The 15,158-nt window shown below is 30.9% G+C and overlaps 1 protein-coding gene across 1 annotated transcript in view; it reads left to right on the forward strand.

Moving 5' to 3' along the window:
* The window catches only part of LOC127700943 (TPR repeat-containing protein DDB_G0287407-like), a 57,006-nt gene that overhangs the window by 36,532 nt on the left and 5,316 nt on the right, over window positions 1-15,158 (forward strand). The window contains exons 14-18 of the mRNA XM_052204682.1: window positions 1,800-1,989; window positions 2,804-2,954; window positions 3,433-3,582; window positions 4,149-4,255; window positions 5,325-5,417. Coding sequence (XP_052060642.1) covers window positions 1,800-1,989; window positions 2,804-2,954; window positions 3,433-3,582; window positions 4,149-4,255; window positions 5,325-5,417 — 691 coding nt within the window. The remainder of the gene's footprint in view (window positions 1-1,799; window positions 1,990-2,803; window positions 2,955-3,432; window positions 3,583-4,148; window positions 4,256-5,324; window positions 5,418-15,158) is intronic.

Below are 15,158 nucleotides of genomic sequence, written 5' to 3' on the forward strand. Positions count from 1 at the left end.
GCATGGTAGTTTAAAAGGAATAGTAAATTTTAATGATACTTATTGCTAGTTGTTTGTAATTTCTAGTATATATTGTCTGCCATATATTGTATCATTTGTCTGAAATGTATATTTTTCCAAAAATTAGCAAATATTCATTGAATATCTACCAAAGAACAACAACTTTTAACAAATGGCAGATAAATCTTGCTGGTAAAATATGCTCCAGATTGAGATTTTAACTAGATTACACTTTAAAAAAATTTAGAATCTTGTAAAACATTTGTTTCATAAGTGGCTCCATTATGAATATTTTATATTCTGCATGAAAATTGAAAGCTAAAATTTGATGTCAGTCGTAATGGTGTTATTTTGTATAAGAATAAACAGTGTCAAAAATTTGATAACAAAGTGCAAATTGTGCTCCTTTCTATACTATAGTGTGAGGTTGTTTGAGTGAAATAAAGTCTTTAACATTGTATTTGATAAAATTTAATGAAAATAAAATGTTGGTAAAGATTTTTCATTTGGAAAATTTATATAATAATTGAATAAAATGTTGACAGCTGCCATTTGTATTTCAGTTCATAGATATGGTAATGACTTTTATGATAGCCACAGAAATTTTTAGCTTGTTTTTTACATGGAACACTTCTGTTATTAAATGAGATATTTATGTATTATTATGCCTGGGAGAAGATTCACAGACATTTTTGGTGTACTTCACTTTATTTTTATCTAAGTTATATGAATTTAAGACTTACTTGTAGCTATTAGAGATCTGTTCTATTATTACTATCTACACAGATTTGTACTTTCTCTTGGTGAAGGTTCAGGTAACATGTTTTCAATGTGTATCCTTGTACACGGTTTATTGCTGGTCTTTAGTGATTATTCACTCTGATTTCAATAATAGTACTGCATAGCAGGGATCCAGTAGCAATTTTCCGTACACAACAATGGTACTCAGTACATGAACTGGATTCCTGTCATAGGAATCTACTGTTGCAGTGCGGAATCCACCAAATTCTACAATTAAAACAGCAATATTAGGTGAACTGGAATACACACTGTATTTTCTTCAATCTCCTTATAATTTCGGTGTTGGGTACAGGTATTTGTTAAATTTAAAAAATGTATTTATCAGGATGAAATGAATTTAGATATGCATTTTTCTGTTCTAGATATTTCTATTCTCAGTATATAATGATTTCATGCAATGTTTGCAAAAATAAAATAAAAAAGTTTTTTAGACTTATACCTACTTTACTTTTTCATTTTTCTAAACCTGAAACTATATTCTTATATAACTTATGGTACCAATACTGGATAAGATTAATCTCTTACATAGAATATATAGATATACACTAATTTTGTAAAGGCCATTATATTTGGAATCAAGGTAAATTAAGGAGATATAAAAGGAGGTATGGAGCAGCTGGTAGGGAGGGTACCAAGGGCTAATTAAAATCCATAAGTGGAATCAATTGATAACACCATGACCAAAAGAAAAAAGATGTACAGACAAACAAATGATTACAAAATACTACAGAGAAAAAACAAAGACCATAGATTGAGCAAAATTTACACCACCAAAAGGGGGTGGGTTGGTCAGAGTCTCAATAGATTGTTTAGAACTGCTATTTACTGTTGAAAGAAAACTCAAACTTTTATAGTGTCTTGTTGCATCTAACTTTTTTAAACTTTCAGTCTATGAAGTACTGGTCTTTTGTGTCCTAACTATTGGTAATTTAGATATGTTATTTCTCCATGGAAATATTATTCATGACCTTGGATTCATTTTTTACGTTTTATTGTAGAACTACCCATTGACTAGAGATGATTTGTTTTTACAAGCCAAAACACAGGAAATGTTAGGAAGATTTTGTCAAGACAAGGGAGATAAACAGGAAGCAGAAAAATGGTTTGTTAAGTCCCTTCGTATCGTCATGGATGCTAGTGATGAAGAAGAAGAAACTGAATTAGACTTGGATTTACTTAATCTAAAAGGTATTGACCTTTTCCATTAAAGATATATTGGTATTAGTTGATACCGTGGAAAAAGTTTCAATTACAATTAAATATTTGAAATATATCCTACTTGTAGTATAAATTGGTGTCTCACATAAACATAACTTCTGTTTATCAATAGTCCCTCCTCCATAAGCTTGTTTTGCAATATTTAGATGCTTTCTTAGAAATCAAAGAATATATGAATAGATCCAAACAAAATGATTTTTTTTATAAAGATTGGTTGACATCTTTAAAGGGAGACAATATTATTCAATCTAATATATCATAAACTACGAGGCAAAATGTTTTCTTAATTATTGTAGTAATAACAAAGATTTTTTTATGAGATTGAATGAATGACAAATGATGATTTCATTGATACAATTAAAAAATTAAAAGAAGATGTGGTTTGATGGCTAACGAGACAACTATCCACCAGAGACCAAATACAGTAGATGTAAGCAGCTATATATAACCAAAAAGCCTTCAACAATGAGCAAAATCTATACTATATAGTTGCTATGAACGGCCTGACATGATAAATGTGAAACAATGCAAAAAAAAGAAAACTAACAGCCTGAGTTAGGACAAAACAATAATGGAAAAACAAATATGACAGACAGCAACCATCTACTGCCACTAAATTACAGGCTCCTGACTTGGGACAGGCGCATAAAGGCTGTGGCAGTGTTCAACATGTTTCAGAGAGCTCAACCCTTCCCTTTAGCTTGTCATGGAACCTGTTAAAACCAAGTTATCTTCTTTTCATTCCTAGAATCTTGAGTTTTCATAAACATTGTTGTTATTTCAGGTTGCCTGCTCAGTCATCTTGGTTTCCTGAGAATGAAGGAAGGGTTATATGACAGTGCAGAGGATCTTCTAAAGGAGGGGCTAGAGTATGTTAGGGAGTGTGGTAACATGACTGCCAGGGCTGATATACAATACAACCTAGGACTTCTAAGGTATGTTAGACTGCTTTAGCTGATGTATTTAAAAACCTAGGAATTATGGGTATTAAAAAACACTGAATTGACTCCTGGGATATTTTAAAAGTAATTGATGTCTTAATAAACAGAAACGTATTTTGTAAATAGCAGCAATATGAATTTCACAATTTACGCCAGTGTCAATATCAGATCGAAAATTTATAATGCTTATAAAACCTATAATTTATTTAATCAAATACAATACTAACATGAAAAATATTCAAAATCAGTTTAATCATCAATGATAAGGCTGATTGATTTTTGTATATATATTTTTCTGTGAAAGACTGGCATCTACTGATTATCTTTTAATGTTTGCAATAGAATTTCATAATGATGTGTATAAAAGGATAATTTGCACCCAAAAAAGTTTAGACTAAAATCCAAAACAACCCAATTTATACAGGTGTACTCTTGAACTGCATGTAGATATTAATTTTATTTTTGGTTGCAGGACACAGCAATCAGACTTTATATTGGCAGAGTCCGACCTAAGACAATCTCTGTCAACACGAGAGCAGTGGTTTGGTAATGCACATCCATTGGTTGCTGATACTTTATTTGCTTTGGCTGATTTGATGGGAAAGAAAGACAGCTCAAAAGGGTATGTGCATTTTAGTTGATTAAAAAAGTCATCTTCATCAGGTAAACTCAAGACCAAATGATACAATATTTAAGATATTTTATTGGTACTCTTAATTAAAACTTTCATTATTATGCCCCACTTACGATAGTACAGGGGCATTATGTTTTTCGGTCTGTGCGTCCTTTCGTTCGTCCGTCCATTCATCCATCTGTCCTGCTTCAGGTTAAAGTTTTTGGTCAAGGTAGTTTTTGATGAAGTTGAAGTCCAATCAACTTGAAACTTATTACACATATTCCTTATGACATGATCTTTCTAATTTTAATGCCAAATTAGAGTTTTGATCCCAATTTCACGGTCCACTGAACATAGAAAATGATAGTGCGAGTGGGGCATCCGTGTACTATGGACACATTCTTGTTTTGTCTGATTTAGAAAATTAAATTACAGATGTGCTAAACTCCTAGGTAAATTTAGATAATACACACCTATTGAACACTTAATTTTTTTAACTTAAAAAAAAACATGAATAATGATTATTTCTTTCCTGACTTTTGAAATTACAAATTTCTCTTTATTACTTTCAGATATGACAAAATACGTGCAGAAACTCTGTATAGGAAGACAGTAAAGATCAGGGAGGATTGTCTGGGATCTACACATTTATCCGTCGCTGACACATTACTGGCTTTAGGTAATTATGGTCTTACTTGTACTGTAAAAGAAATTGAAATGGCATTTTTGGCAACTGATGCATGTACTAAACAAGTCTTATGGCTTTTAATGGATTAAATTCATATTTATACATAATTGAATTCATGTTGTGATAAGATCTGAACATGCACATTTTATTTTGACTTACTTTACTTTACGACTATAACAGACAATTATCAACTGATTAATAAGTAAACAGTGCATATATTGAACAAAATAAAAGATCAGATATCATGGACCTTTCATTTAAAGGACTTGAGACTTATGAGATAAAAGATATGATGTAAACCCAAATTAAGGAAAGCAGCTGAAGGAAAGTGGAAATTATTGTTTGAAATGGTTAATATGTTTAATTTTCTTTATTGTCGTGGTTATCTCCCTTTGTCAATAAAAATTTTCCCTGATAATGTTCATTTCATTCTTGTCTGGTTTAACAAAACTTAAGTAAAATCCATTTATGTAAGATATTAAAAAAAATGTTTTAAAAAAAAGGAGGCTATCAAAATTCATAAATATAGGCAACAGTAGTATACCAGTGTTCAAAAGTCATAAATCGATTAAGGGAAAACAAATCTGGGTTACAAACTAAAACCGAGGGAAATACATCAACTATAAGAGGAAAACCATGGCATAATATGAAAAAAGACATAAAGACAAAACACTACATAGAAAACTAAACCTTAAGCAACACAAACCCCAACAAAAAGTGAGGTGATCTCAGTTGCTTCACAAGTGTAAAGAGATCCTGTTCCACATGTGTACGTGGAAGACAAGTCTTTAGATGTAATTTCTTAGTTTTGGAAACTTGTGATGTTAGGTAGTGATCTAATTTAAATCAATTATTACTGTACACACCTCTTTTATCAATGTCAGTGGTTCTGTCCCAAGTACTCAGCTTCCTCCACCAATAAACCATGTTACAGCCAAAAGTGCTGAAAGGGGTGTTAAACACCGGCAAGCAATCAATATTCTTATCAATATAAGGAATTTTAGTTTTCAGAATGAAAGTTTTATAAATGCTTTGAATCTGTTTCATTTTCATTTTATAGGAAAAGTGTTGATGGAAGAAATCAGTTATGGTGCTAAAACAGAAGCTGTAGGCTTACTTAGAAGAGCTTTAGACATAAAGACCACAAATTTAGGTAAGAAATCAGTTATGGTGCTAAAACAGAAGCTGTAGGCTTACTTAGAAGAGCTTTAGACATAAAGACCACAAATTTAGGTAAGAAATCAGTTATGGTGCTAAAACAGAAGCTGTAGACTTACTTAGAAGAGCTTTAGACATAAAGACCACAAATTTAGGTAAGAAATCAGTTATGGTGCTAAAAAAGAAGCTGTGGGTTTGCTTAGAAGAACTTTAGACATAAAGACCACACATTTAGGTAAGAAATCAGTTCTTAAACAGAAGCTGTACGCTTACTCAGAAGAGCTTTAGACATTAAGACAACCAATTTAGGTAAGAAAATCAGTTAAGGTGCTATATTAAAAGCTGTACACTTACTTAGAAGAGCTTTAGACACAAAGACTACAAATTTAGGTAAGAAATCTGAGTTCTTTTGGCTTGTTTTCTTATCAGATCAGCAGTGTGGATGAGGTACAAGTATGGATCTTGGTAGACCCCCCAAAAAACTGAATCAGTTTAAATAATTTAAGAAGTAAATGATCTGACACACTACTTGTATAAAAACTTCAAAATATGTTAAGGGTATAAGAACAAAAATTTAATTGATTAGTTAACCTTATCCATAGATATTTTTAGGTTTGGCCAAACAATTTAATGCTATGAGTCTTTTAATGTTGAAAATATTTCTCATATTTTAAATTCGAACCCAGCACATGGTAAGGTGTGTTTGACTCCAATTTTAATTGACTAGGATTACCAGTTTTGCAGCCATAGGTTAGTTGTCTTCTCTTGGAACTCCTGCTTTCCCACCAATAAAAACTTGTTTCCATGATATAGCCAAGCTAAAAGTAGTGTTTAACACCAACAATCAATCAATCAATCAAATTTAAGGCAGTATGATGATGTCTGTTATTTGTAAATTTGTTTGGGTTTCTATTTCATTGCTATTTCCTTTCATTTGTGGTTATAAAAAATGGATATAACTGATACATTATATTGCAAAAAATAACCAATTTTAAATCTAATAAAAAGATAAAATTATGAAAAATTCATTTGGCTTTCTAGAAATTTAATACATGTGTGTTAAAAAATCAATGCATAGAAGAATCTACATCTATGGAGAACAATGATTTTTAATTGATGTTGTAAATGATGAATGATTGAGATTACTACTTGACAGAATCAATACTGGAAGGCAGTTGATGCCATTACAATTTTGGTTCATAGAAATGTAGTTTTTGATAAGCTTTCATTTTTATTTTTTTTCAAATTATGTATTGTAATTACCAACAGCAACATTGATTTTGACATGCCTAACAACAGGGGTAATCATCCTGTAGCTCCTCTTTCTTTTATCAAAAATTAGATTTTACTATTTTCAAAAGGGTAGACATCTTGTATTCACAGCTTTTATTTAACCACTGATTGTATTTCAATGAAACTTTTAACAAAATTGTAAGTACCTAATGCCTTTGTTTAGAACCTTTATTATTATCAGAAATGAATCTTCTAGCCTTTCTATTATTTTGGTGAACTATATATAATGTAATGACTTTACCATAACTTTTAGTTCTTACATACCAGTTTATTGACCTTTTGTGATAAAAATGGATAATATATCCTATAAATCTATAATCCATACAAGGCATAGGTAAAAAGTCAATCCCTTTTAAGAGTATTAATTATAATCCAGTTGTTACTGTATACTTTCAGTCTGTTTTTTTTTCAATATTAATCTTAAGGTTCCATTTTTAGTGTGCTTTTATACATATGTACCTGGTGGTTCTTTTGTCTCACTTGCTTTGATATGGGGATTTATAAGAAAGGTCAGTTATTTCAATTATTTGATTATATAACAAAAAGCAGTGGTCTAATTTTTGATTTTTATGATTATATAATAGTGTATTATTTATGATTATAAGTAATCCAAACATAATTCAATGATCAACTGAAAAAGTGTAATGGTTGAAATCTTAAACACATGTTTTTGACCGTCTGCTGTCTGTCATTACTTTCTTGTTGCCAAGATAGCACTTTAATTTTTGTCAGATTCTTTTCTTATTTCCATGAAGGTTTCCACTAATCAAAACCTTTGATGAGTTAAGATAAGCAGTCAAATATGAAATGGGCGATTATTTTTTCAGGAGGAGGACAGGGGGTGGGGGGGATGTGGGGTATTTGAGCTTGCTGACTTAATAAGGTACTTGTCTTATGCCTAAGGACTCAGCTAATGTTCAGCCATTGTAGGAAAATATTAAATAGAAAAAGAAAGGATATGGTTAAATGATGAGATTCCAAAGAAAATGTTTAAATTTCAAAAGATTTTCAAAAAGATCAGTAATTGTCATTATACACCCACTGTTCCAAATGAAAATAGTGATATAATTATATTTTCATTAAAAGTGCCACACTCAAAACAGTGGTGTCACCTTTTTGTATGAAGACACTGCAACCTTCCTATTTTCCTGTTATACCACACTCAATGAGTGGGGGCCATATTGCATTGACTTTGCCTGTCCGTTCTTCCTTCCTTCCTAATGCTTAACACGTATGTATGTTACTCTTTTCTAATGGCCTATACATGAATATGTCCTTAAGAAATGAAATTTGAATTTGAGTAAGTTTATCATTCTATGTCAAGAAGAAGGGGTATTTTGTGAGTGCATACCTACTGTAAATTCAGAAATTATTGCCAGGTTTTTATTAATGCAAATAATGTGACTGGGTGAGTATTGCAATAATAAGAGCTCACATTCTGATATCTGATACATATATCTGTATGCAGATTTTCCGGAAATCACAATAATTAAACTTGCATTTTTGTCCATTCTTCAACAATCGCTATAATAAATGCACACAATAACTTCTGAATTTACAGTAATTAAGATTAGGTCAAATTTAGCAAAGTTAAACTTGAACCATGAAATTGAAATATTTTAAGAGTCTCTTGTGGTTAGTGTGCCTGTTGCTTAATCTTCTGTTCTGTGTTATGTTTGTGGACTGTTGAATGTCTGTTTGCCTTTTTTATTTTTAGCCATTGTGTTGTTTGTCTTTTTCCTGACTAATGAAACTTTGGTGAATTGTTTATATCTATTAACATAAGCTCCTTTTTTATTTTTATAAATTTTAGATTTTACGTTTCTGAGTTAGGAAATTTTATTCATAAAAAAGGGGGGATTTTCCAGTTTTCAGACAATAACTCATAAACGCTTTGAGCAATTTTCATGAAACTATGGTGATATGTTTATATTTATCGACATAAGCTCCCTTTCGATTTTTATAAATTTAAGATTTTATGTTTCTGAGATAGGAAATTTTATTCATAAAAAGGGGGGATTTTCCAGTTTTCAGACAATAACCTCAAAAACGCTTTGAGCAATTTTCATGAAACTATGGTGACTTGTTTATATCTATTGAAATAAGCTCCTTTTTGTTTTTTTTATAAATTTCTTATATGACATTGCAGAGTTATGGAACTTTATTCGTTGAAAAATCATCAAAACTAAAAGGGCAACATGCGTATCATGCGCTCATGGCGCAGCTCTTTATTCATCGATATTTTGCCTTGACCTTTTTTGAGTGCAGATGTTGTAATTTGTATGTTACTAGGTAAGCTTAGGTCAATGTTACATTCAAATCATGTAAGACACTTATCAGTAGATCTTAATTAAATTAATATGTGTATTCATTTACCAAATTTGGAGTAAATTCCCCTAATATGTCAAACCCTCTGCACAGGAGATCATATTCTTAATTAAATTTGATGAAGTTCCTGATAACCAAATTTCAATGTAGTTTAGTTAATGATTGCTTTGACCTATGAGAATTCACCAACGGAAGCAACTGCACTATTGACTTCCAGAAGATCCAGTAATGGTTATGTAATCATAGGTGCACCTGTTTTATGCATTCAAAATTGAAAAATTGAAAATATGCATGAATGCTTATATCATGTGATAAAATTTTGACAGAATTTTTATACTATTGAAATATTTCCCTATATGGCCTCTTAAAGTCAAATCAATTGTGTATTAGGCTTTAACTATGGAGATTAAAGATTGATTGCACCTTTGATGTTTAACAAACAAATTATTTGTATCTGGATGTGTGAGCAGGTTGATAAGAATTTGATTTAATGTAATTTATTTTTAATGAAAATGTATTTAGATTTGATATAAGTTTTCATTAAATATGTATTACATAAGATGAAATATTGTATCAAAAAGCTTTTTGAAAAAGGGGGGATACTGAGATCTGGCAATCAAAATCCATAATTAAAGAAAAACCGCCCCCACCATGGCAAAACAAAAGAGATGAAAAGACAAATAAAAATTCACAAAAAGTACACAGAAAACTCAAGATTGGCTTATAGGCAAATGTAACAGGATTTGTTTTGTTTGATTCGTTTTCTTTTTTTAAAGATTTGAATAAAGGGGACATTTAGTACTTTCCATTGGAAGTAATATTGAGCTTATATAATTTATCCGATGAGTTAAGGTGGTTTTCTTTACTGCATGCAGTCCTTTTTACTGATTTACCAAGTGCAAGAAAATGGAAAAGTCCAGAAGCAAATGTGAACAATTTCAAAAATAACATTAATTGTAGTCCTTGGGATTATCTGTACTATGTGAATTCACATCTTTTAAATTATCAAAACAAAATGCAATGTACATGTTCTTTTGCATGGTGATATTCATTCATTAATTATCTCCTGTAGGATTAGTGTTTTTTTTAAAGGGGCTGCGTCATCAAAACAAAGAAACAAATTAATCTGCAAAAAATCTGTTCATTTTATTTGAATGAAGAATGATTATGACTTTGGGTATATAAACATTTATTTAAATATTTAAATCTACAGGTTAAACCATGGTGTTAAAAACCACAAAGGCCACATCTAACCTCACTGAGATAAACATTGACGTTTACATATAAAACGTCTTTTGTAACTTTAACACCACTAATCGTGTGGACCGTACACCTCCCAGTCATTTAATCTTCTCGATATTTGAGGATAAAATTGTTCCACGTTGTAACTTATCTCGAGATTGGTATGAATTTAGAACTGTACCACTATATATGGAAATTTGTAATTAAACCAACTGAAATGAACGGGTAATGTTAAACATGGGAATATATTTGGTAGACATTTGAAATGGATAAAAGTTGTAACTAAGAATTCTTTTTGCAAACTTGGAAAAAGACGAAGACTTCAGGTGGAATAGTTCTGGATTATTTAAAAAGACATAAGTTATTTAATTGTGCAGATGGATTTTAACTAATAAATGTGCATACACGTGCAATTAAATGTAAATGATATCTATGTATTAAATACTGTGTAAAACTATTATTCGGAATTGTAGTTTGAACAATTAGAAAACTATCAATCATCCTTCACATGGAATAAAAACTAATTTGAATTTTAAATCCGTCTATAAATTAATTAACAAAAGGAAAAATGAGCTCTGGTACTTTAATTTAGAATTGATTTTTGTTGAGCTTCATGGGAACATTACCGTTTCTTTTCATAGATGATGTTAGATATCATTTATGGGTATGAAATTAAAGTTTAAAAAACATACAACATATTGATGGGTATTTTCATGCAGATTACCACAGAAGTATTTGATATTCATGTTAAACAATAGTTTATAACCCAGTAGGAGACGAGTGTTTTATGGTGGTAATATATTTTATATCCTGCTTTGTTCGACTGAAGTGAAACAATGTCTATCTGGATAACTAGCAAATATTTGCCTCCTGTGCCAAATGGCCATTTAGTCATGCAGGGTAGGTATTTTTTGTTTTATTTATGTATATAATGTCTTTTTCATTCATATAGAATTTTGTTCTGAATTTATTTTGAATTTAGGAGGGTGAATATGAGGCAAACCAAAGTAAACTTCAGATTGAATGTGCAATATAACTATATAAGTTGGACATTTTCATGAATGTTGGCTGCCTTTTACATTGTGCAAATAGCATTAGGGGAAAAAGGAGGTGGGTGATACCCTACCATTTGCTAGACAGTAATTTGATCAAAATTTGCCCTATTAGGATATAGAAGGATTCAACTCATGTCCTGAATATAATCATCACTTTTTAAAATTCTATTACTGGTTCTGGCTATACAATGATATTTTACTTTTCATGAATATTTGCAATGTAAATGTGTCAAGAATGAAGGTCTTATATATGGGAAATGCAGAGCCTGAGCCTGTAGTGGTAGTCAGAAAAAGTTGTGTTCTTTTAGCTTGAAGTCATCTATAGCATTTGCATCTTTGCTGATTTTGTCATAATGGCAAAAGCACAGGTTAAAGAAATTTGATGTTACTATTGAACTTTAATCAATGTAGAATAGAGATCAAAGGTGTTAATTGTTTGTCAATAAATGATCAGTGGTTTTGAGAAGGCATACATTAGCAGAGAGCTAGGCAAAATGAATATGCTAAAGTTTAATATTTCCACACACATTATTTGAAAGAATGGCACAGAGGTCTTAATAGATAGAGCATGATAAACCTTTTTTTGTACTTTTTCCCTACCATTATTTTAACATGTTAAGCCAGTTCTTACAACTGACACTTGATTTTGAAAGGTTCTTCATCTCTGTAATTCACTTTTTCTCCTTTTCCAAAAATATGTGGTCCAGTTTTCCTAGCTCCCATTTATTGTGTTGTTCCCTTTGCCTTGTACTGTACTAAAAAGACGTCAAATCTTAATTTTTTTGTTTATATGTATATCATTGGAGAGTTGGATGTTGATGGCAGATCTATGATTGCTTAAATTTCTTTACAGCTTTTACGTATACTCCAGACGATTTAGAGCTTGATACATTGTGTAGACCCATGTCTATTGTTGAAGACTGTATGTTGCCCACTGCATATCATTTGGTTATTTTTGTCATTTTGTTTCTGTCTCATTGACCTATCCCTAACATCTCCTTTAAGTTTTAACTTGGAATTTTACAGGAAAAAACCAGTTTTTATACGTCCGTCAAAAGTTTGACGGGACTTTCTATGGTATACAAATGTCGTCTGTCCGTCTGTCTGTCTGGCGTAAACATGTCGCACCGTAACTTGAGAACAACTTATCCAAATTTCATGAAACTTAACATAGTTGTTTCTTATGATGGTCAAACGATCTGTATACTTTTTGGTGAAAATAAGAAAAAAACTTATTGAGTTACGGGACTTAGTCACTAAAACAGGTGTGTGTTTTTTTCATATGTCGCGCCGTATCTCAGAAACAATTTATGATTATTGCTTAAAACTTTACACACTTCTTAGTTATATTAATCTTAAGATCTGTATACTTTTTGGTGATGATTCAAAATTTTATTTTTGAGTTATTGAGTATTTTGTAAAAAAAGGGGGAGGGGTTTTTCACATGTCGCACCGTATCTCAAAAACGATTTATGATTATTGCTTAAAATTTTACACACTTCTTAGTTATATTAATCTAAAGATCTGTATACTTTTTGGTTTTGATTCAAAATTTTATTTTAGAGATATTGAGGTTTTTGTAAAAAAAAGGGGGGTTTTCGCATGTCACGCCGTATGTCAGACACTATTTATGATTATTGCATAAAAATTCACACACAAGACGACAGGCATATCATGCGCTCATGGCGTAGCTGTTTATTTAATTTGGTGAAGTACAATGGGCCGGCATAAGGGCAAACTGGGTGGGTGGTCGACCAACAGCTTCTGTGCAAGAACTTATGAACTGTTCAATCAATTCTTTTCAAATTTTAATATGTTGATACTAATGACAAAATGGAGGTCAAGTCAAATATTGACAATTTTCACTTTTACTGTTCAGGAGTTATGGTCCTTGATCTATTGGAAAATGGCACTTTATTTCGTTTCCGTTCACTAACTCATGAACCCTTCTATGAATGGTTTTTAAATTGTTATATGTTGTTACTGATGACAAAATGGAGATCAGGTTTTATGTTGACGATTATCTCTTTTACGGTTCAGGAGTTATGGTCCTTGATCTATTGGAAAATGGCACTTTATTTCGTTTCCGTTCAATAACTTATGAACTCTTCTAAGAATGGTTTTTAAATTGTAATATGTTGTTACTGATGTCAAAATGGAGATCAGGTTTAGTAGGGACAATTTTCACTTTTACCGTTCTGGAGTTATGGTCCTTGATAGATTGATAAATGGCATTTTCTGTCGCTTCCTTGCAATTACTTATGTACCATTCAACCATTAATGCTCTTATATTTAGAAATGCTGTTACTGATGACAAAATGGTGGTCAAATTTAAAATTGGCACTTTTTTTATTTTTGCCGTTCAGGAGTTATGGTTGTTGATAGATTGGAAAATAGGCAAACAATATGAAAGGTTAAAAAAGCCAGAAAGTGCCTTTCAAAATACAGAAAACCCAGTTTGCTTTCAATTTAACAGCTCATTTCTTGTCTACAGTACAATCAAGTAACAGAAACAAAAATATTTCAAAGTGCCTTTACTTGGTCAGCAAAAACTAGTGTCCTATCTTTCGGCATAGTAAAATAATATAATTACAGTCTAAATAGACAAACTGCAAATGCATTATAAAATTGTCATTGTTATTTCTTTGAAGTAGAAATTCAGTTCATATTATATCATATATCAATGACATGTTTATAAACATGTCACAATAATTTACTTTCACCTTAAAATTTTATGGCATTTACAAAATTAACTGCTAGCTTATTATCTTCTAAAATATCATAAAGGAAAAGACTTTTAAATTTATTTTTGAGATGACTAGGTACAAGTTTGATATTTGGAATTAGTGACACTAAATTTTTGAGAATATACAATTGCAATGTTCACACATTTAAGTCATTTACAATACATTTGTGACTCATTGAGACCAAATATTTGTAAATGTATGAAGTCAATGGTTTTCAAATTATGCATTCAGAACAGATTCTAATTGAGCATTACAGGCTCCTTCAAAAAATTAATGTTAACAAGGATAGATTTCAATATGTTCTTTTTATTAATCCTTCTTAGTATTCATAAAAATCATTCTTGTGGCTTTACATTTTTCATCAATATAATTTGTTAGGAAAAGTTTGAAACAATTTGTTTTTGTTTCACTTATAGGTTCAAAATTGGAAAGTTCTCAAAAATAATGCTCTAGAAATTGCTATTGAAGTCAAATTTGATAGAAGTATTGCAAATTTTCAAATCTTTTGTGAAAAGTTTCATCAAAGAACATTTTTAACAAAAATGAAATAATTATACCCCATGCAACGAAGTTGCATGGGGTATAATGTTTTTGACCCGTCTATCTGTTGGCCTGTCCATCAGTCCGTCCGTCCGTCAGTCCTGTTCTTGTCATTGCAACTCCTCTGAAACCACACAACAAAATTTGATGAAACTTTGTAGATAATGAGGACACACTAGATGTAGATGTGCATATCGACAGGAAATTATGATTCGATTTTTGTTTGTTGTTTGGTTGCTGTCTCAATTACATATATACTCCCACATATTTTTTTTTTATTCATATTCAAAATAAATCACAAAACTACATATATGCCATTTCTCATGAGGAGATTTACATTTTATTTTGAAGAATAGAAAAGTTAAGAAGTCATAAGCTAAAAGTAACCATATTTGTTTGACTAATGTTTGATCAAAGGCTTGCGAGAAATATATGACAGTTGACAAGTGTTTTTAAAGACTGTACTAATTTTATGTTATTGATAAAGGTGCGTTTGACAGATATCAAGAGTCAGCAAAGTAGTTTAAAGTA

Source organism: Mytilus californianus, unplaced genomic scaffold (assembly GCF_021869535.1).
Source record: "Mytilus californianus isolate M0D057914Y unplaced genomic scaffold, xbMytCali1.0.p SCAF_1, whole genome shotgun sequence".
NCBI classification, from domain to species: domain Eukaryota; kingdom Metazoa; phylum Mollusca; class Bivalvia; order Mytilida; family Mytilidae; genus Mytilus; species Mytilus californianus.